This window comes from Heptranchias perlo, chromosome 1 (genome assembly GCF_035084215.1).
Source record: "Heptranchias perlo isolate sHepPer1 chromosome 1, sHepPer1.hap1, whole genome shotgun sequence".
Classification (NCBI taxonomy): Eukaryota; Metazoa; Chordata; class Chondrichthyes; order Hexanchiformes; family Hexanchidae; genus Heptranchias; species Heptranchias perlo.
In genome coordinates, this window is record NC_090325.1 from 197,327,588 (window position 1) to 197,343,648 (window position 16,061).

The window sequence follows — 16,061 nt, forward strand, 5'->3', positions numbered from 1 at the left end:
TTTACACTCTGTTCAATCAGCCAAAATTTTATGCACCATGCTATCACAGCATGATTCCGTTTGCAAACACCATTGCTAAAAGGGGCTCTCAGCTGCTGTATTCATGACAATTATATTCATATTCTCACACATATCTCTGAACCCTGCATTAGCAAATTCACCTCCATTATCAGTTAAAAACTTTGCTGGTGCCCTAAGTCCAGTCCCCATCCATTTTTCCATAATTTTATCTAGAATAATCTTCTCATTACTATATATTAGTATTGAAATACAAAATCTCGTAGCCAGGTCAATAAAATGTAAGATGAAAACTTTCTGTCTTTGTCCCATACCTTTAGATCCATGGCAACTACCTCGTTAAAGTCACAAGCTAATGGAACACTTACAATAGGACATGGGGGCGTCCGTCTATGCTTCCTACAGATATCACAGTTCTCACTAATCTCTTCTATTAGCCTCGTATATTCCTCATCAACTACACCTGCATCTTTTAGCAGGACCTTTAAACATTGACAAGTAGGGTGGGCAAATTGTCTTTGTAACCTTAAAACAATTTTTTTTTTTCTCTCTTATCCTTTTTGCCTGATGCTATTAATACTTGCCTAACACGTTGATGAGAAATATCAGGTTTTATTAAAGGGATACAATAATGCCTTGATTGAGTAAACTGCAGATCAACCGATTTCCCAACAATGATTGCCTCATCGTGTTCCATGTCAAGTTTCAGTTTTGCCTTTTTCCTGGAAGGTTTACCCAAAAGCGTCGGTATCTCACCACTGACCACGTCCGTACTTAGAAAATAGTTCACTCCAGCTATCTTACATGGAATTACCATTCTCTTGAGTGACCTTGAGATCTTTAGGTCTCCAAACCTAAAACATGTAGAACTTTTATATTCCTTAATCTTGCGTCGATCCTCATTACTTAGTGAGTCAAGATAATATTTTAACCAATCTACCCTGCATACAATTGAAGTACATACACTATCTAACACTGCACAATTAAAGGAATCCACGCCTAATACATTCATCCCAGGATTAAAACACCTTGTGACCAGTATAATCTGTTCATGTTTATCATTATCTTCATCCTCTTCATCCTTTTCCTCAGAACTACTTTCTTCATGTGTCATTTCAAAGACCCCACATCTTCGCTCTGGGCAATTTGCCTTAAAGTAATTATTATCCGTAGAGAAAAAGTACTTGAGAAACTAATGGGACTAAAAGCCGACAAATCCCCTGGACCTGATGGTCTCCATCCAAGGGTTCTAAAAGAGGTGGCTGCAGAGATAGTGATTGCATTGGTTTTGATCTTCCAAAAATCCCTAGATTCTAGAACGGTCCCAGCGAATTGGAAGGTAGCAAATGTAACCCCGCTATTCAAGAGAGGAGGGAGAGAGAAAACAGGGAACTACAGGCCAGTTAGCTTGATATCAGTCATCGGGAAAATGCTGGAATCCATTATTAAGGAAGTGGTAACAGAGCACTTAGAAAATCATAATATGATTAGGCAGAGCCAATATGGTTTTATGAAAGGGAAATCGTGTTTAGCAAATTTATTAGAGTTTTTTGAGGATGTAACTAGCAGGATAGATGAGGGGGAACCAGTGGATGTAGTATATTTGGATTTTCAAAAGGCATTCGATAAGGTGCCACATTAAAGGTTGTTACACAAGATAAGGGCTCATGGGGTTGGGGGTAATATATTAACATGGATAGAGGATTGGTTAATGGACAGAAAACAGAGAGTAGGGATAAACGGGTCATTCTCGGGTTGGCAGGCTGTAACTAGTGGGGTGCCGCAAGGATCAGTGCTTGGGCCTCAGCTATTTACAATCTATATTAATGACTTGGATGAAGGGACTGAGTGTAATGTATCCAAGTTTGCTGATGATACAAAACTAGGTGGGAAAGTAAGCTGTGAGGAGGACACAAAGAGTCTGCAAAGGGATATAGACAGGTTAAGTGAGTGGACAAGAAGGTGGCCGATGGAGTATAATGTGGGGAAATGTGAGGTTATTCACTTTGATAGGAAGAATGGTGAGAAACTATTAAATGTTGATGTCCAGAGAGACTTGGGTGTCCTGGTACAAGAAACACAAAAAGTTAGCATGCAGGTACGGCAAGGAATTAGGAAAGGAAATGGCATGTTGGCCTTTATTGCAACGGGGATGGAGTACAAGAATAAGGAAGTCTTACTACAATTGTACAGGGCTTTAGTGAGACCTCACCTGGAGTACTATGTACAGTTTTGGTTTCCTTATCTAAGGAAGGATATACTTGCCTTAGAGGCGGTGCAACGAAGGTTCACTAGATTGATTCCTGGGATGAGAGGGTTGTCCTATGAGGAGTGGTTGAGTAGAATGGGCTTGTACTCTGGAGTTTAGAAGAATGAGAGGTGATCTCATTGAAACATATAAGATTCTGAGGGGGCTTGACAGGGTAGATGCTGAGAGGATGTTTCTCCTGGCTGGAGAGTCTAGAACTAGAGGGCATAGTCTCAGGATAAGGGGTCAGACATTTAAGACTGAGATGAGGAGGAATTTCTTCACTCAGAGGGTTGTGAATCTTTGGAATTCTCTATCCCAGAGGCTGTGGATGCTGAGTCTTTGAATATATTCAAGGCTGAGATCGATAGATTTTTGGACTCCAGGAGAATCAAGGGATATGGGGATCCGGCAGGAAAGTGGAGTTGAGGTTGAAGATCAGCCATGATCTGATTGGCGGAGCAGGCTCCAGGGGCCATTTGGCCTACTCCTGCACCTATTTCTTACGTTCTTATGTTCTTAAGTTCATAATGATACTTAGAGTCACATCTAAAGCATCTCCTGATTTTTCCTTGGGCATTCCTGGAATTCATTCATCCCAATTTTGTCTTCTGTTGATATAACTGGATCTGCTGTACCTGCTTTCATCACCAGTCTGGCTATCTTTAATCCTTCCGTCATATTGACGCCTGCGTCTGGTCTCTTGAAAATGTTGACACCTGGACTGGCGCCTGGGTTTAGAAACCTGGTAACCATTCTTTATGTCACAGTGGAAATCCCCATCTGTTCCATGGAGACTGAAGGGAATGACTCTTTCCCCAGGAATTTCTTTAAGGCAGCAGACATTTGATCCAACAGAGTCTCTTTTTCCGAGAACTGGACGCCAGTTCGGACCAGCTGCCCGTCTATATGAGATACCTTAGCACAATCTAGTAATTTAAACGCGAGTACCGATTGTAGTACACTTCCATTGAATGACCGTCTGTTTTCCGAAATCTATCAAATGCTGACCAGGCCTCATAGGCATGTAACAGGTCTCCGTTCTTGTAGATTTTATCCAGAAATTCGAGTAGAAAGGTAAAACCTTCCTCATTATCCAAAAGATCTGCATCCATCTCAGAAAATACCTTACTTCTGATTTTACTTTGTTCAGGAAGCGACAGTGCCAAGGCCATGCCTTGTTTTCTCTTTGGCGGAGTAGTAACCCGTGTCCACACACCAACCTCACTCTTCCACTGGTCACACGGCTCAAACTCCGAGAACATCGGAGGGAAATCGAAACTCGACGATTGAAACTTGCTTTCTGCCATTTGCCACAACGGCCACTAGGCTTTCAAGTTTTGCTTAGTATGTTCAAAAAAAAATCATAGTTTCCAACCTCCACCTTTAGGCGACCATCCTAGAGCCTGATCTTTAGTTGCTTCCAAACCTTTATTCACAGACTTTCCTCTTGCACCCCTACACTCGAGCTAAGCTCCCCTAGAGAAGGATCCAAAAGAGTCTCCAATCAATACCCACCTACTGAATACAATTAGCCCCAACTGATACAAATCATACAATTAACAACGGTCTGAGACTCTGTCCGAATCGCGCCAGTAAAAAACGGTGGGTGACGCGAACTGAGTGTCGTCACACCCCGATTTTAACAACCCCCTCCGCCCCCATATGCCCCGTTCTTGTTGGGCACGAGGGTTAAAATCAGGACTATAGTGTATTCATTAATCATAGGAACATAGGAACAGGAGGAGGCCATTCAGCCCCTCGAGCCTGTTCCGCCATTCAATTAGATCATGGCTGATCTGTAACTTAACTCCATCTACCCGCCTTGGTTCGATAACCCTTAATCCCCTCACCCAACAAAAATCTCAGTTTTGAAATTTTCAATTGACCCCCAGCCTCAACAGCTTTTTGGGGAGAGAGTTCCAGATTTCCACTCCCCTTTGTGTGAAGAAATGCTTCCTGACATCACCCCTGAACGGCCTGGTTCTAATTTTAAGGTTCTGCCCCCTTGTTCTGGACTCCCCCCACCAGAGTTTCTCTCTATTGACCCTATCAAATTCTTTAATCCATTCCATATTTTGTATCTGACACTCAGTCCGATTATCAGAGTTCAGGGGTGAGCTCGTGCCCTGCAGGGACCAATGTTTACAGGTTGTACGAATGGGAGGTTCTTTTCAACATTATATTTGTAGTGTTCTGAAGTACACATGTGGCAAAAACCTTATTGATTTGAGAGATTATGTAGAGAAGGCGGTTTTTCATTGCCTGAAACCAGGGGCATTTAAACTGAAGAGATGGACAAACCTTGATATCAGAAAAGAGCTGATTGGATGTTTGGTTCTGGTCCATAGAATCATAGAATCTTACAACACAAATGGAGGCCATTCAGTCCATCGTGTCTGCTGGCTCTTTGAAAGAGCTATCCAATTAATCCCACTCCCCCTGCCGTTTCCCCATAGGCCTGCAAATTTTTCCTTTTTAAGTATTTATCCAATTCCCTTTTGAAAGTTATTATTGAATCTGCTTCCACCACCCTTTCAGGCAGCGCATTCCAGATCATCACAATTCGCTGTGTAAAAAAAAATTCTCCTCATCTCACCCCGGTTCTTTTGTCAATTACCTTAAATCTGTGTCCTCTGGTTACCGACCCTCCTGCCACTGGAAACAGTTTCTCCTTATTTATTCTATCAAAACCCTTCATTATTTTGAACACCTCTATCAAATCTCCCCTTAACTTTCTCTGCTCTAAGGAGAACAATCCCAGCTTCTCCAGTCTCTCCACATAACTGAAGTCCCTCATCCCTGGGACCATTCTGGTCAATCTCCTCCGCACCCTCTCCGAGGCAGCCTTGGTCCAATATTAGAAATTTCACCAGTAGTTGGAGAGCAGCGACTATTGCATTCACAAGCTTGCTTTCTCCGACTGCAGAACGGTGCGGGGTGGGGGTGCTGAGAATGGTGCGAGGGGGTGAGGAATGGTGCGAGGGTGGAGGATGGTGCAAGGGGTGGAGAATGATGCGACGGGGTGAAGAATAGTGCAAGGGGGTGGAGAATGGTGCAAGGGGACGGAGGATGGTGCAAGTAGGCGGAGGATGGTGCGAGGGGGTGGAGAATGGTGCGAGGGGGGAGAATAATGCAAGGGGGGCGGAGAATGGTGGGAGGGCAGAGAATGTTGTGAGGGGGGAGAATGGTGCGAGGGGGGCAGAGAATGGTGCGAGGGTGGAGGATGGAGCGAGGGGGTGAAGAATGGTGCGAGGGGGCAGAAAATGGTGCAAAGCGGGGAGAATGGTGCGAGGGGTGAAGAATGGTGCGAGGGGGCGGAGAATGGTGCGAGAGGGGCGGAGAATGGTGCGAGGGGGTGAAGAATGGTGCGAGAGGGGCGGAGAATGGTGCGAGGGGGTGGAGAATGGTGCGAGAGGGGCGGAGAATGGTGCGAGGGGGTGGAGAATGGTGCGAGAGGGGCGGAGAATGGTGCGAGGGGGCGGAGAATGGTGCGAGGGGGCGGAGAATGGTGCGAGGGGGTGAAGAATGGTGTGAGAGGGGCGGAGAATGGTGCGAGGGGGTGGAGAATGGTGCGAGGGGGTGGAGAATGGTGCGAGAGGGGCGGAGAATGGTGCGAGGGGGCGGAGAATGGTGCGAGGGGGTGGAGAATGGTGCGAGGGGGCGGAGAATGGTGCGAGGGGGTGAAGAATGGTGCGAGAGGGGCGGAGAATGGTGCGAGGGGGTGGAGAATGGTGCGAGGGGGGTGGAGAATGGTGAGAGGGGGCAGAGAATGGTGCGAGGGGGCGGAGGATGGTGTGAGGGGGCGGAGAATGGTGCGAGGGGGCGGAGGATGGTGCGAGGGGGGCAGAGAATGGTGCGAGGGTGGAGGATGGTGCGAGGGGGTGAAGAATGGTGCGAGGGGGTGGAGAATGGTGCGAGGGGGCGGAAAATGGTGCAAAGCGGGGAGAATGGTGCGAGGGGGCGGAGAATGGTGCGAGAGGGGCGGAGAATGGTGTGAGGGGGCGGAGAATGGTGCGAGGGGGCGGAGGATGGTGCGAGGGGGGCAGAGAATGGTGCGAGGGTGGAGGATGGTGCGAGGGGGTGAAGAATGGTGCGAGGGGGTGGAGAGTGGTGCAAGGAAGTGAAGAATGGTGCGAGGGGGTGAAGAATGGTGCGAGGGGGCGGAAAATGGTGCAAAGCGGGGAGAATGGTGCAAGGGGGCGGAGAATGGTGCAAGAGGGGCGGAGAATGGTGCAAGAGGGGCGGAGAATGGTGCGAGGGGGTGGAGAATGGTGCGAGGGGGCGGAGAATGGTGCGAGGGGGTTGCATAGAATTAACTACAGGTATGAGTGTCAAATGGGTTCTTGTCGGATAGAAGGCCGCCTGGATACTGATACTGCTCACCAAACTGAGGCAGATACAGCTCACCAAACCGAGGCAGATACAGCTCACCAAACCGAGGCAGATACAGCTCATCAAACCGAGGCAGATACAACTCACCAAACTGAGGCAGATACAATTCACCAAACCGAGGCAGATACAATTCACCAAACCAAGGCAGATACAATTCACCAAACCGAGGCAGATAGAACTCACCAAACCGAGGCAGATACAGCTCACCAAACCGAGGCAGATACTGCTCACCAAACCGAGGCAGATACAGCTCACCAAACCGAGGCAGATACAATTCACCAAACCGAGGCAGATACAATTCACCAAACCGAGGCAGATACAATTCACCAAACCGAGGCAGATACAATTCACCAAACCGAGGCAGATACAATTCACCAAACCGAGGCAGATACAATTCACCAAACCGAGGCAGATACAACTCACCAAACCGAGGCAGATACAACTCACCAAACCGAGGCAGATACAGCTCACCAAACCAAGGCAGATACAGCTCACCAAACCGAGGCAGATACTGCTCATCAAACCGAGGCAGATACTGCTCATCAAACTGAGGCAGATACAACTCACCAAACCGAGGCAGATACAGCTCACCAAACCGAGGCAGATACAGCTCACCAAACCGAGGCAGATACAATTCACCAAACCGAGGCAGATACAATTCACCAAACCGAGGCAGATACTGCTCACCAAACCGAGGCAGATACTGCTCACCAAACCGAGGCAGATATTGCTCACCAAACCGAGGCAGATACAGCTCACCAAACCGAGGCAGATACAGCTCACCAAACCGAGGCAGATACTGCTCACCAAACCGAGGCAGATACAGCTCACCAAACCGAGGCAGATACTGCTCACCAAACCGAGGCAGATACAGCTCACCAAACCGAGGCAGATACAGCTCACCAAACCGAGGCAGATACAGCTCATCAAACCGAGGCAGATACAGCACACCAAACCGAGGCAGATACAGCTCATCAAACCGAGGCAGATACAACTCACCAAACCGAGGCAGATACAATTCACCAAACCGAGGCAGATACAATTCACCAAACTGAGGCAGATACAGCTCACCAAACCGAGGCAGATACAGCTCACCAAACCGAGGCAGATACTGCTCACCAAACCGAGGCAAATACAGCTCACCAAACCGAGGCAGATACAGCTCATCAAACCGAGGCAGATACAGCACACCAAACCGAGGCAGATACAGCTCATCAAACCGAGGCAGATACAACTCACCAAACTGAGGCAGATACAATTCACCAAACCAAGGCAGATACAATTCACCAAACCGAGGCAGATACAACTCACCAAACTGAGGCAGATACAATTCACCAAACCGAGGCAGATACAATTCACCAAACCAAGGCAGATACAATTCACCAAACCGAGGCAGATACAATTCACCAAACCGAGGCAGATACAATTCACCAAACCGAGGCAGATACAGCTCACCAAACCGAGGCAGATACAATTCACCAAACCGAGGCAGATACAATTCACCAAACCGAGGCAGATACAATTCACCAAACCGAGGCAGATACAATTCACCAAACTGAGGCAGATACAATTCACCAAACCGAGGCACCAAACCGAGGCAGATACAACTCACCAAACCGAGGCAGATACAATTCACCAAACTGAGGCAGATACAGCTCACCAAACCGAGGCAGATACAATTCACCAAACCGAGGCAGATACAATTCACCAAACCGAGGCAGATACAACTCACCAAACCGAGGCAGATACAACTCACCAAACCGAGGCAGATACAGCTCACCAAACCGAGGCAGATACAGCTCACCAAACCGAGGCAGATACTGCTCATCAAACTGAGGCAGATACAGCTCACCAAACCGAGGCAGATACTGCTCATCAAACCGAGGCAGATACTGCTCATCAAACTGAGGCAGATACAACTCACCAAACCGAGGCAGATACAGCTCACCAAACCGAGGCAGATACAGCTCACCAAACCGAGGCAGATACAATTCACCAAACCGAGGCAGATACTGCTCACCAAACCGAGGCAGATACTGCTCACCAAACCGAGGCAGATATTGCTCACCAAACCGAGGCAGATACAGCTCACCAAACCGAGGCAGATACAGCTCACCAAACCGAGGCAGATACAATTCACCAAACCGAGGCAGATACTGCTCACCAAACCGAGGCAGATACTGCTCACCAAACCGAGGCAGATATTGCTCACCAAACCGAGGCAGATACAGCTCACCAAACCGAGGCAGATACTGCTCATCAAACCGAGGCAGATACTGCTCATCAAACTGAGGCAGATACAACTCACCAAACCGAGGCAGATACAGCTCACCAAACCCAGGCAGATACAGCTCACCAAACCGAGGCAGATACAATTCACCAAACCGAGGCAGATACTGCTCACCAAACCGAGGCAGATACTGCTCACCAAACCGAGGCAGACATTGCTCACCAAACCGAGGCAGATACTGCTCACCAAACCGAGGCAGATACTGCTCACCAAACCGAGGCAGATACTGCTCACCAAACCGAGGCAGATACTGCTCACCAAACCGAGGCAGATACTGCTCACCAAACCGAGGCAGATACTGCTCACTAAACCGAGGCAGATACTGCTCACCAAACCGAGGCAGATACAGCTCACTAAACCGAGGCAGATACTGCTCACTAAACTGAGGCAGATACTGCTCAACAAACTGAGGAATGAAAGTCAAACTGTTCTTGCAGGACTAGGAGTAAGTTCACCGATTTATGATTAAGAGTCAAACACTTGATCAATTCAATTGAGAAGCTGTTCACATAATGCAGTGAATAAATTCCTCGGGCCTGTACTTTCCTCTGTGGGTGCAGCCTGCAAATTGTGCCTATTTTCCCGATGCCAATCTCATTAGAATGCACCCGGACTCAAAATGTGGGCATAAATTGGCATAAACCAGCGTAAACAATCGGGGTCCAAAGAAACTCCGAATCCACACCAGGATATTTCTTCCCGGAGTCTTAAAATTTCAACACACTTCCACCCCCATCCTGCGCATCAGGCACAGCATGTTTAGGAACCTGCAATCATTCCACTCTGGATTTTATTGATCTTGATGCGGAGTTTCATGCTAATCGGGCAAAGCCATCTGCATTCTTGGTGATCAAAGCTCTGCACTGAGTGTGCTAAAGATGAAATTGATCCTATACCAGAGGAGTTTAAACCTATCGAAGGTTTTATAACCCACAAGTCAGGCTGTACTTAGAAAAATCCAAGCCAGGGAGAGATAGAGACTAGGAGCAAATGCGGTAGCTCTTTAGAAATCACTCTGTGTTTCGTGTCCTTGAAATAAAAAGAGAAACTGTCGCACGGTTCAAGCAGCTGAATGTTGCTTGTGTTGTTCATCAGTTAATAAACTCCTTTATCAGTTTCTTTTTATTGATGGTACAGCCTGGGCTGTAATGTTAAAGTCAGTGTGAGATTTTGTTTAAAGTTTGCTTTTCCTAATCATTTGGCAGAATATTTTAAACCATTCTGGTAAAGGCTTTATTCGGCTGTGTGACATGAGGTGATTATTTATAGAAAGCTACACAGCTGTGGAAATTTGTTGACTTGCACAGAAATGAAAATAGCAGTGTAAATCTAAATGCAGACTGTGGCTGCCCTGGGCATGTTTTGTTCAAAACTGTATTGATTTCTGCCAGTGAAGGGACAAATAGAGGTAGCTTTTGAATTTCAGACTTTTAATCAAAAATTAATTTGTTAGCTCCATCCTTTAAGCTCTGACAGGCAGACATCCTTACTTTCATCAAACATCTGTGGAAATAATTATATTCCATATACTGATAGGTATTTGCACTATGAAATAGTATTAAAGGAAGACTCGAGTACACTAGTGCACAGAATTCTGCTTGGCTCTGATTCTGGTGTACAACGCCTGCTGTTTTGCTAATGATTTTCGAGGGAATGGACCTCACTATTCTACTCCTAAGAATTTTTAAAAATTTGTTCATGGGATGTGGGCGTGGCTGGCGAGGCCGGCATTTATTGCCCATCCCTAATTGCCCTTGAGAAGGTGGTGGTGAGCCGCCTTCTTGAACCACTGCAGTCCATGTGGTGACGGTTCTCCCACAGTGCTGTTAGGAAGGGAGTTCCAGGATTTTGACCCAGCGACGATGAAGGAACGGCGATATATTTCCAAGTCGGGATGGTGTGTGACTTGGAGGGGAACGTGCAGGTGGTGTTGTTCCCATGTACCTGCTGCTCTTGTCCTTCTAGGTGGTAGAGGTCGCGGGTTTGGGAGGTGCTGTCGAAGAAGCCTTGGCGAGTTGCTGCAGTGCATCCTGTGGATGGTACACACTGCAGCCACTGTGTGCCGGTGATGAAGGCAGTGCATGTTTAGGGTGATGGATGGGGTGCCAATCAAGTGGGCTGCTTTGTCCTGGATGGTGTCGAGCTTCTTGAATCAGATACAGAAGCCTGCAGTTGTTTTGCGGAGCCAGGTGGAGCACAAAGTGTTTGGGCCCTTTTTGAACGATCTCCAATGGTCCTTTTTAGGAATTTACGAATCCAGGTGGACAGCGAGGCCTGTGCTCATTTCAGGCGGTCGCCATGGCCACCTAAAAAAGGCCCCGACCAATGTAGCAGTGGCCCGAACACCCGTCCAGATTGGGCGAGGACCTCAGCCCTGCTAAATTGGTCATCGTTAGGCCCATTTCAGGCCCATAAAATGGGCACCATTGTTAAATTTAGGGCCCTAGGAGTTTTCTGTTGGAACAAAGATAATGTGGTGATTATATCACTTCTAACAACCAAAGACTTTTCCAGCAATAAATAATCAGTGTTTATAAAGACAAACACAACATCATTTATATTGGTTAAGTGACTTGTCAGACTCTTCAGCAGCATTAGACTGCTGGGTAATGACTGGCCGATTTTCTTTAGTTCCCACCGTGGAAATTAAACCACACCAAATCAGCAGCAGCAGAATCCGACATTTTCATTGGGTTTCATGAATTTATGAAGAAAGGACATTACGCTTTTAATGGTCGTTATATTTTAAGGACGGCAACATTTTGTAAACTTCCTTTCCACTTACGCTCACACTCAGTTTTGTGCAATTCAAAGGATGTTAAAAGAAATGAGCTTTGTTATTCTCAAAGTCCCTGTGAGTAGAGATGAAAGCCCCTCTAAATTTGGCGATTGGTGGACTTAATACTTACTGAGGCCACAGGCACAATGAGAGAACTGGAAATGGGAAATGGACCGAGGACCGAGGAGCAGAGATTCTGTGAGCAAACGTGGCTGAAGCACATTCTACAACTCTGCAGCTGACTTAAGCTTTTTAAAGCCGAGACAGAGTTAAGCCTTTATCATTGGTATATCTTCTGCTACCAGAAGCAGCATATGTACAATTACAACAGCAGCTTGCATTTATATAGCACCTTTAACGTAGCAACAAACCCCAAGGTGCTTCACAGGACAGGTGATCAAAAGCTTGGTCAAAGAGGCAGGTTTTAAGGAGCTTCTTAAAGGAGGAGAGGGAGGTAGAGAGGTGGAGAGGTTTAGGGAGGGAATTCCAGAAATTAGGGCCTAGACAGCTGAAGGCACGGCCACCAATGGTGGAGCGATGGAAATCGGGGACGCGCAAGAGGCCAGAATTGGAGGAGCGCATAGATCGCGGAGGGTTGTTTGGCTGGAGGAGGTTAGAGAGATAGGGAGGGGCGAGACCATGGAGGGATTTGAAAACAAGAATGAGAATTTAAAATCGAGGCGTTGCTGGACCGGGAGCCAATGTAGGTCAGCGAGCACAGGGGCGATGGGTGAATGAGACTCGGTGCGAGTTAGGATACGGGGCAGCAGAGTTTTTGATGAGCTGAAGTTTACGGAGAGTGGAGAATGGGAGGCCGGCCACTAGTACAATGAGCTCCTTATTGGTAACCCTGATATAACATATTGAGGGATCTAATTCTGCACCACAAATGCTAATGCCCACTCAAAGAAATATAAAGGACAGTGATTGGGACAATTTGGATGCAATTTGTCAGCAGCAGTCTATTTTCTGATATTAGTTGCCTCGAGTTTTCCCTCCCAACTTTGCCCTCTTAATTTTGACTTTGGTCGATAGTGTAAAACGGTTGATATCAATTCAGCTGCCTGTAATACATCGCTCCCGATTTCATTCCGTTGAGTTGATCGGAGAGATGTATAACCGGCAGAATCGATATCTCCCATTTCACCCCAACACCTAAAATCATAATTATTCCCAAAGTGTGTTAATGTCACCTCAGATCTGCTTCAAATACTGGTTAAAACATTTTTGTTTGGAGCAAATGCAACAAACCAAAGGGTAGTCTTAGAAAGGACATCAAGTTGGTCTGCTCCTGAACAGCAGCTTCAGGCCACGTGCCTGGGTCCAGTGAGATATCGGAGGATTCCACATGGGTCAATGAGGCACTTTCAGTCAGAGTTTGAACGTGGTTCAGTTTGTCTAATAATAAAAAAGCAAACTTGTATTTATATTTATCTGGTGCCTTTCACCTTCTCAGAACATCCAAATATCGTGGTGCTACAGGAGAACCTTTTCAGGGGTTAATCTGACTTGCATGCCAGGGTAACAGGTGAAACTCCACATTGCATCTTTCTTTGGCTACACCTGACCCAGGAGTGTTTGATGCTATCCCTTGATACAGAAACAGAATAACGTCATTCCCATCACTTTGCTAGAAACATAAGAAAAGGAAACATTTGCTGCACATGTTTTGTGCCTTACTTACGATGTTGACGGTGGATATTACAGGATTTTCACAGAGTTCCCAAGAAGCCAGATGCTTCGGCAAAGTATTTTCCAGCAAATTATCCCCTTAACCCACCTCTCTCTCCTAAACACAATTAACACGCTGCAGTGTGATCTCTCGAGTGCCATCAAACCTCTGGTACCTCCCTCAAACGGTCATTCTTCATGGGAGAGCCTCAGTATTAAGTGTCAGGAGGTTAATTGAAGGTGGGGGCCATCGAGGCCAAGCCCAATCCTGTCTTGCCAGATGTTCACCCACACACTGTCCAGCAACAATCATTGTTTACAATCAGGAACAGAACCCCTGGCCTGTTCTCCCCTCCTAGACCAGAGGCAGGGGGGTTGATTGCAGTGCCCTCCCCACGATCACATAGGATCATAGAATCATAGAAAGTTACGGCACAGAAGGAGGCCATTCGGCCCATCGTGTCACACCTGAGATCAGATAACTCAGTATAGCCCCAAGGTTCTGCCTGAAGCCATCCTGGTGATGTGGTTCAGTTTCATCTGGAAACTCTTTATTTAAAGTATCTGGATAAAGTTATGTTTGTATTTTCAATGTTCTTGAAGATTTCAGAACAGCTCCATAATTTTTACCTTTTCAATTAAATGTGGTGCAAAAATTGCTGATTTCACTATTAGTAAGTGCAGATATTAACAGCCTTGTTGTGTTTTTTCAGGTTCCCAGTTTCTAAGGACCGTTTCTGTGTAACGTGAATGTGACAGCTGAAGCTGAAGGTACAGAAAATCATCGGAGAAGATCATGGACTTTGTTATGAAGCAAGCTCTGGGAGGTAAGTGGGAACTGAGTAATATGGGTCTCCGCAGGCAGGCGCAGTAAGATCGATCACACAAGGAGACCAAAAATAAATTGGAACTGGGCAAGGAATTAGCAGACAACTGAGCTTCGAATAATTCTTCAGTTGGATTCTTAGGTTGTGAGATAACATTTTTTGAGTGTATTGTTGAGTCACTTTGTACTTCCTTACTTCAACAGTGGGGTGCAAGGAGCAAATCAAATAGTCCTGTTATTGCATGCCTGAGATATCGTGGCTGCGACCTTGTGACCTCCCCACGGGTTTCTGAGCAGACCTGGGGCCGGCATCATCGAATTTCCCTTCAGAAGTGTCGCGTGACATTGAATTCTTGTGTCCTTATATGGGTGCAGTGAAATGATATACAAATCGCAGAAATACATCAGCCAATGTATTGTCCATCATTTGACCCATAGCAACAATAGGAACATAGGAACAGGAGGAGGCCATTCAGCCCCTCGAGCCTATTCCGCTATTCAATGAGATCCTGGCTGATCTCTATCTTAACTCCATTTATCCGTCTTTGATCCACATGCCTTGATACCCTTATCCAATAAAAATCTGTAGATCTCAGTCTTGGAAATCTGAATTGACCCCCAGCGTCCACACACTTTTGGGGGAGAGAGGTCCAGATTTCCAATACCCTTTGTGTGAAAAAGTACTTCGTGATTTCATTCCTGAACGGCCTGGCTCTAATTTTAAGGTTCTGCCCCCTTGTTCTGGACTCCCCCCACCAGAGGAAATAGTTTCCCTCCATCGACCCTATCAAATCCCTTAATCATTTCAAAGACTTCGATTAGGTCACATCTCAATCTTCCAAACTCAAGGGAATACAAGCCAAGTTTATGCAACCTGTCCTCGTAATTTAATCCTTTAAGCCCCAGTGTCATTCTGGTGAATCTGCCCTGCACCCCCTCCAAGGCCAATATATCTTTCCTGAGGTGCGGTGCCCAAAATTGGACGCAGTCTCCAGATGCAGTCTAACCAGAGCTTTACATAACTTTAACATAACTTTAACATAACTTCCTCCCCTTTCCGACCCCTTTGAGATAAAAGCCAACATTCCATTAGGCTCTTTGATCACTCTTTGTACCTGTGCAGCAGCTTCTAGTGATTTGTGTACCTGGACACCCAAATCCCTTTGCTCCTCCACAGTCCCTACTCTTTCCCCGATGGATGCAAGGGCGAGCTGTCCAGCCCAGGCATCCACAGTTGCTATGTTGGCAAGTATGATTATAAAGTTTAAATGGTGGAGTCTCAGTGCAATCAATTGCATAAGCTTTATGCAGTTTTAGCAGTAGCTTAAGATTGCCGGCACTACTGTGAACTTGGAAAACTATTGCAATTGGGGCTGATAATAAGTTGTCTGATAAAATTATTTTATCAAATGTTTTCAGAATTTCAAAAGTTTAAATTAGTACAAGAAAATGAAAGAGGTGTACTGTATAAATCAGCCCCGAATACCAAGCAATGAAGTGATGATTAATTTAAAACATTCTGTTCACTTTCGAATTCATTCTTGCATCTAGGAATTTAATAATTTTGATTTGTGAAAATGATGATTATAAGTGTCTGAAAAAGTAAGTAAACGAACTGTTTAAAATGAAAAATGAATAGAAAAGAAATACATTGAAATAGAAACAGAGAGAATGACAAAGTGTAAAAGACTGAAAATTAATAGAAAGAAAAACAGAACAAAAATAGGTTAAAGAAAAATCACAAAAACTTAATAAATGGAATTCAACAAAACACAAGTTTTATTTAAAAAAATTAAACACAAGACAGTTGAATTAAAACCACAAAAATCATAAG

General features: G+C 45.8%; 1 protein-coding gene and 1 long non-coding RNA gene across 2 annotated transcripts in view; one reads left to right on the forward strand and one right to left on the reverse strand.

The window, feature by feature from the left end:
• Positions 1-16,061, forward strand: part of LOC137306759 (complexin-1) — a 243,151-nt gene that overhangs the window by 111,072 nt on the left and 116,018 nt on the right. Inside the window, exon 2 of the mRNA XM_067976165.1 lies at positions 14,115-14,228. Coding sequence (XP_067832266.1) covers positions 14,198-14,228 — 31 coding nt within the window. The 5' untranslated portion in view covers positions 14,115-14,197. The remainder of the gene's footprint in view (positions 1-14,114; positions 14,229-16,061) is intronic.
• Positions 13,047-16,061, reverse strand: part of LOC137306841 (uncharacterized) — a 37,286-nt gene continuing 34,271 nt past the window's right edge. The window contains exon 4 of the long non-coding RNA XR_010958961.1: positions 13,047-13,128. This is a non-coding gene — a long non-coding RNA (uncharacterized lncRNA). The remainder of the gene's footprint in view (positions 13,129-16,061) is intronic.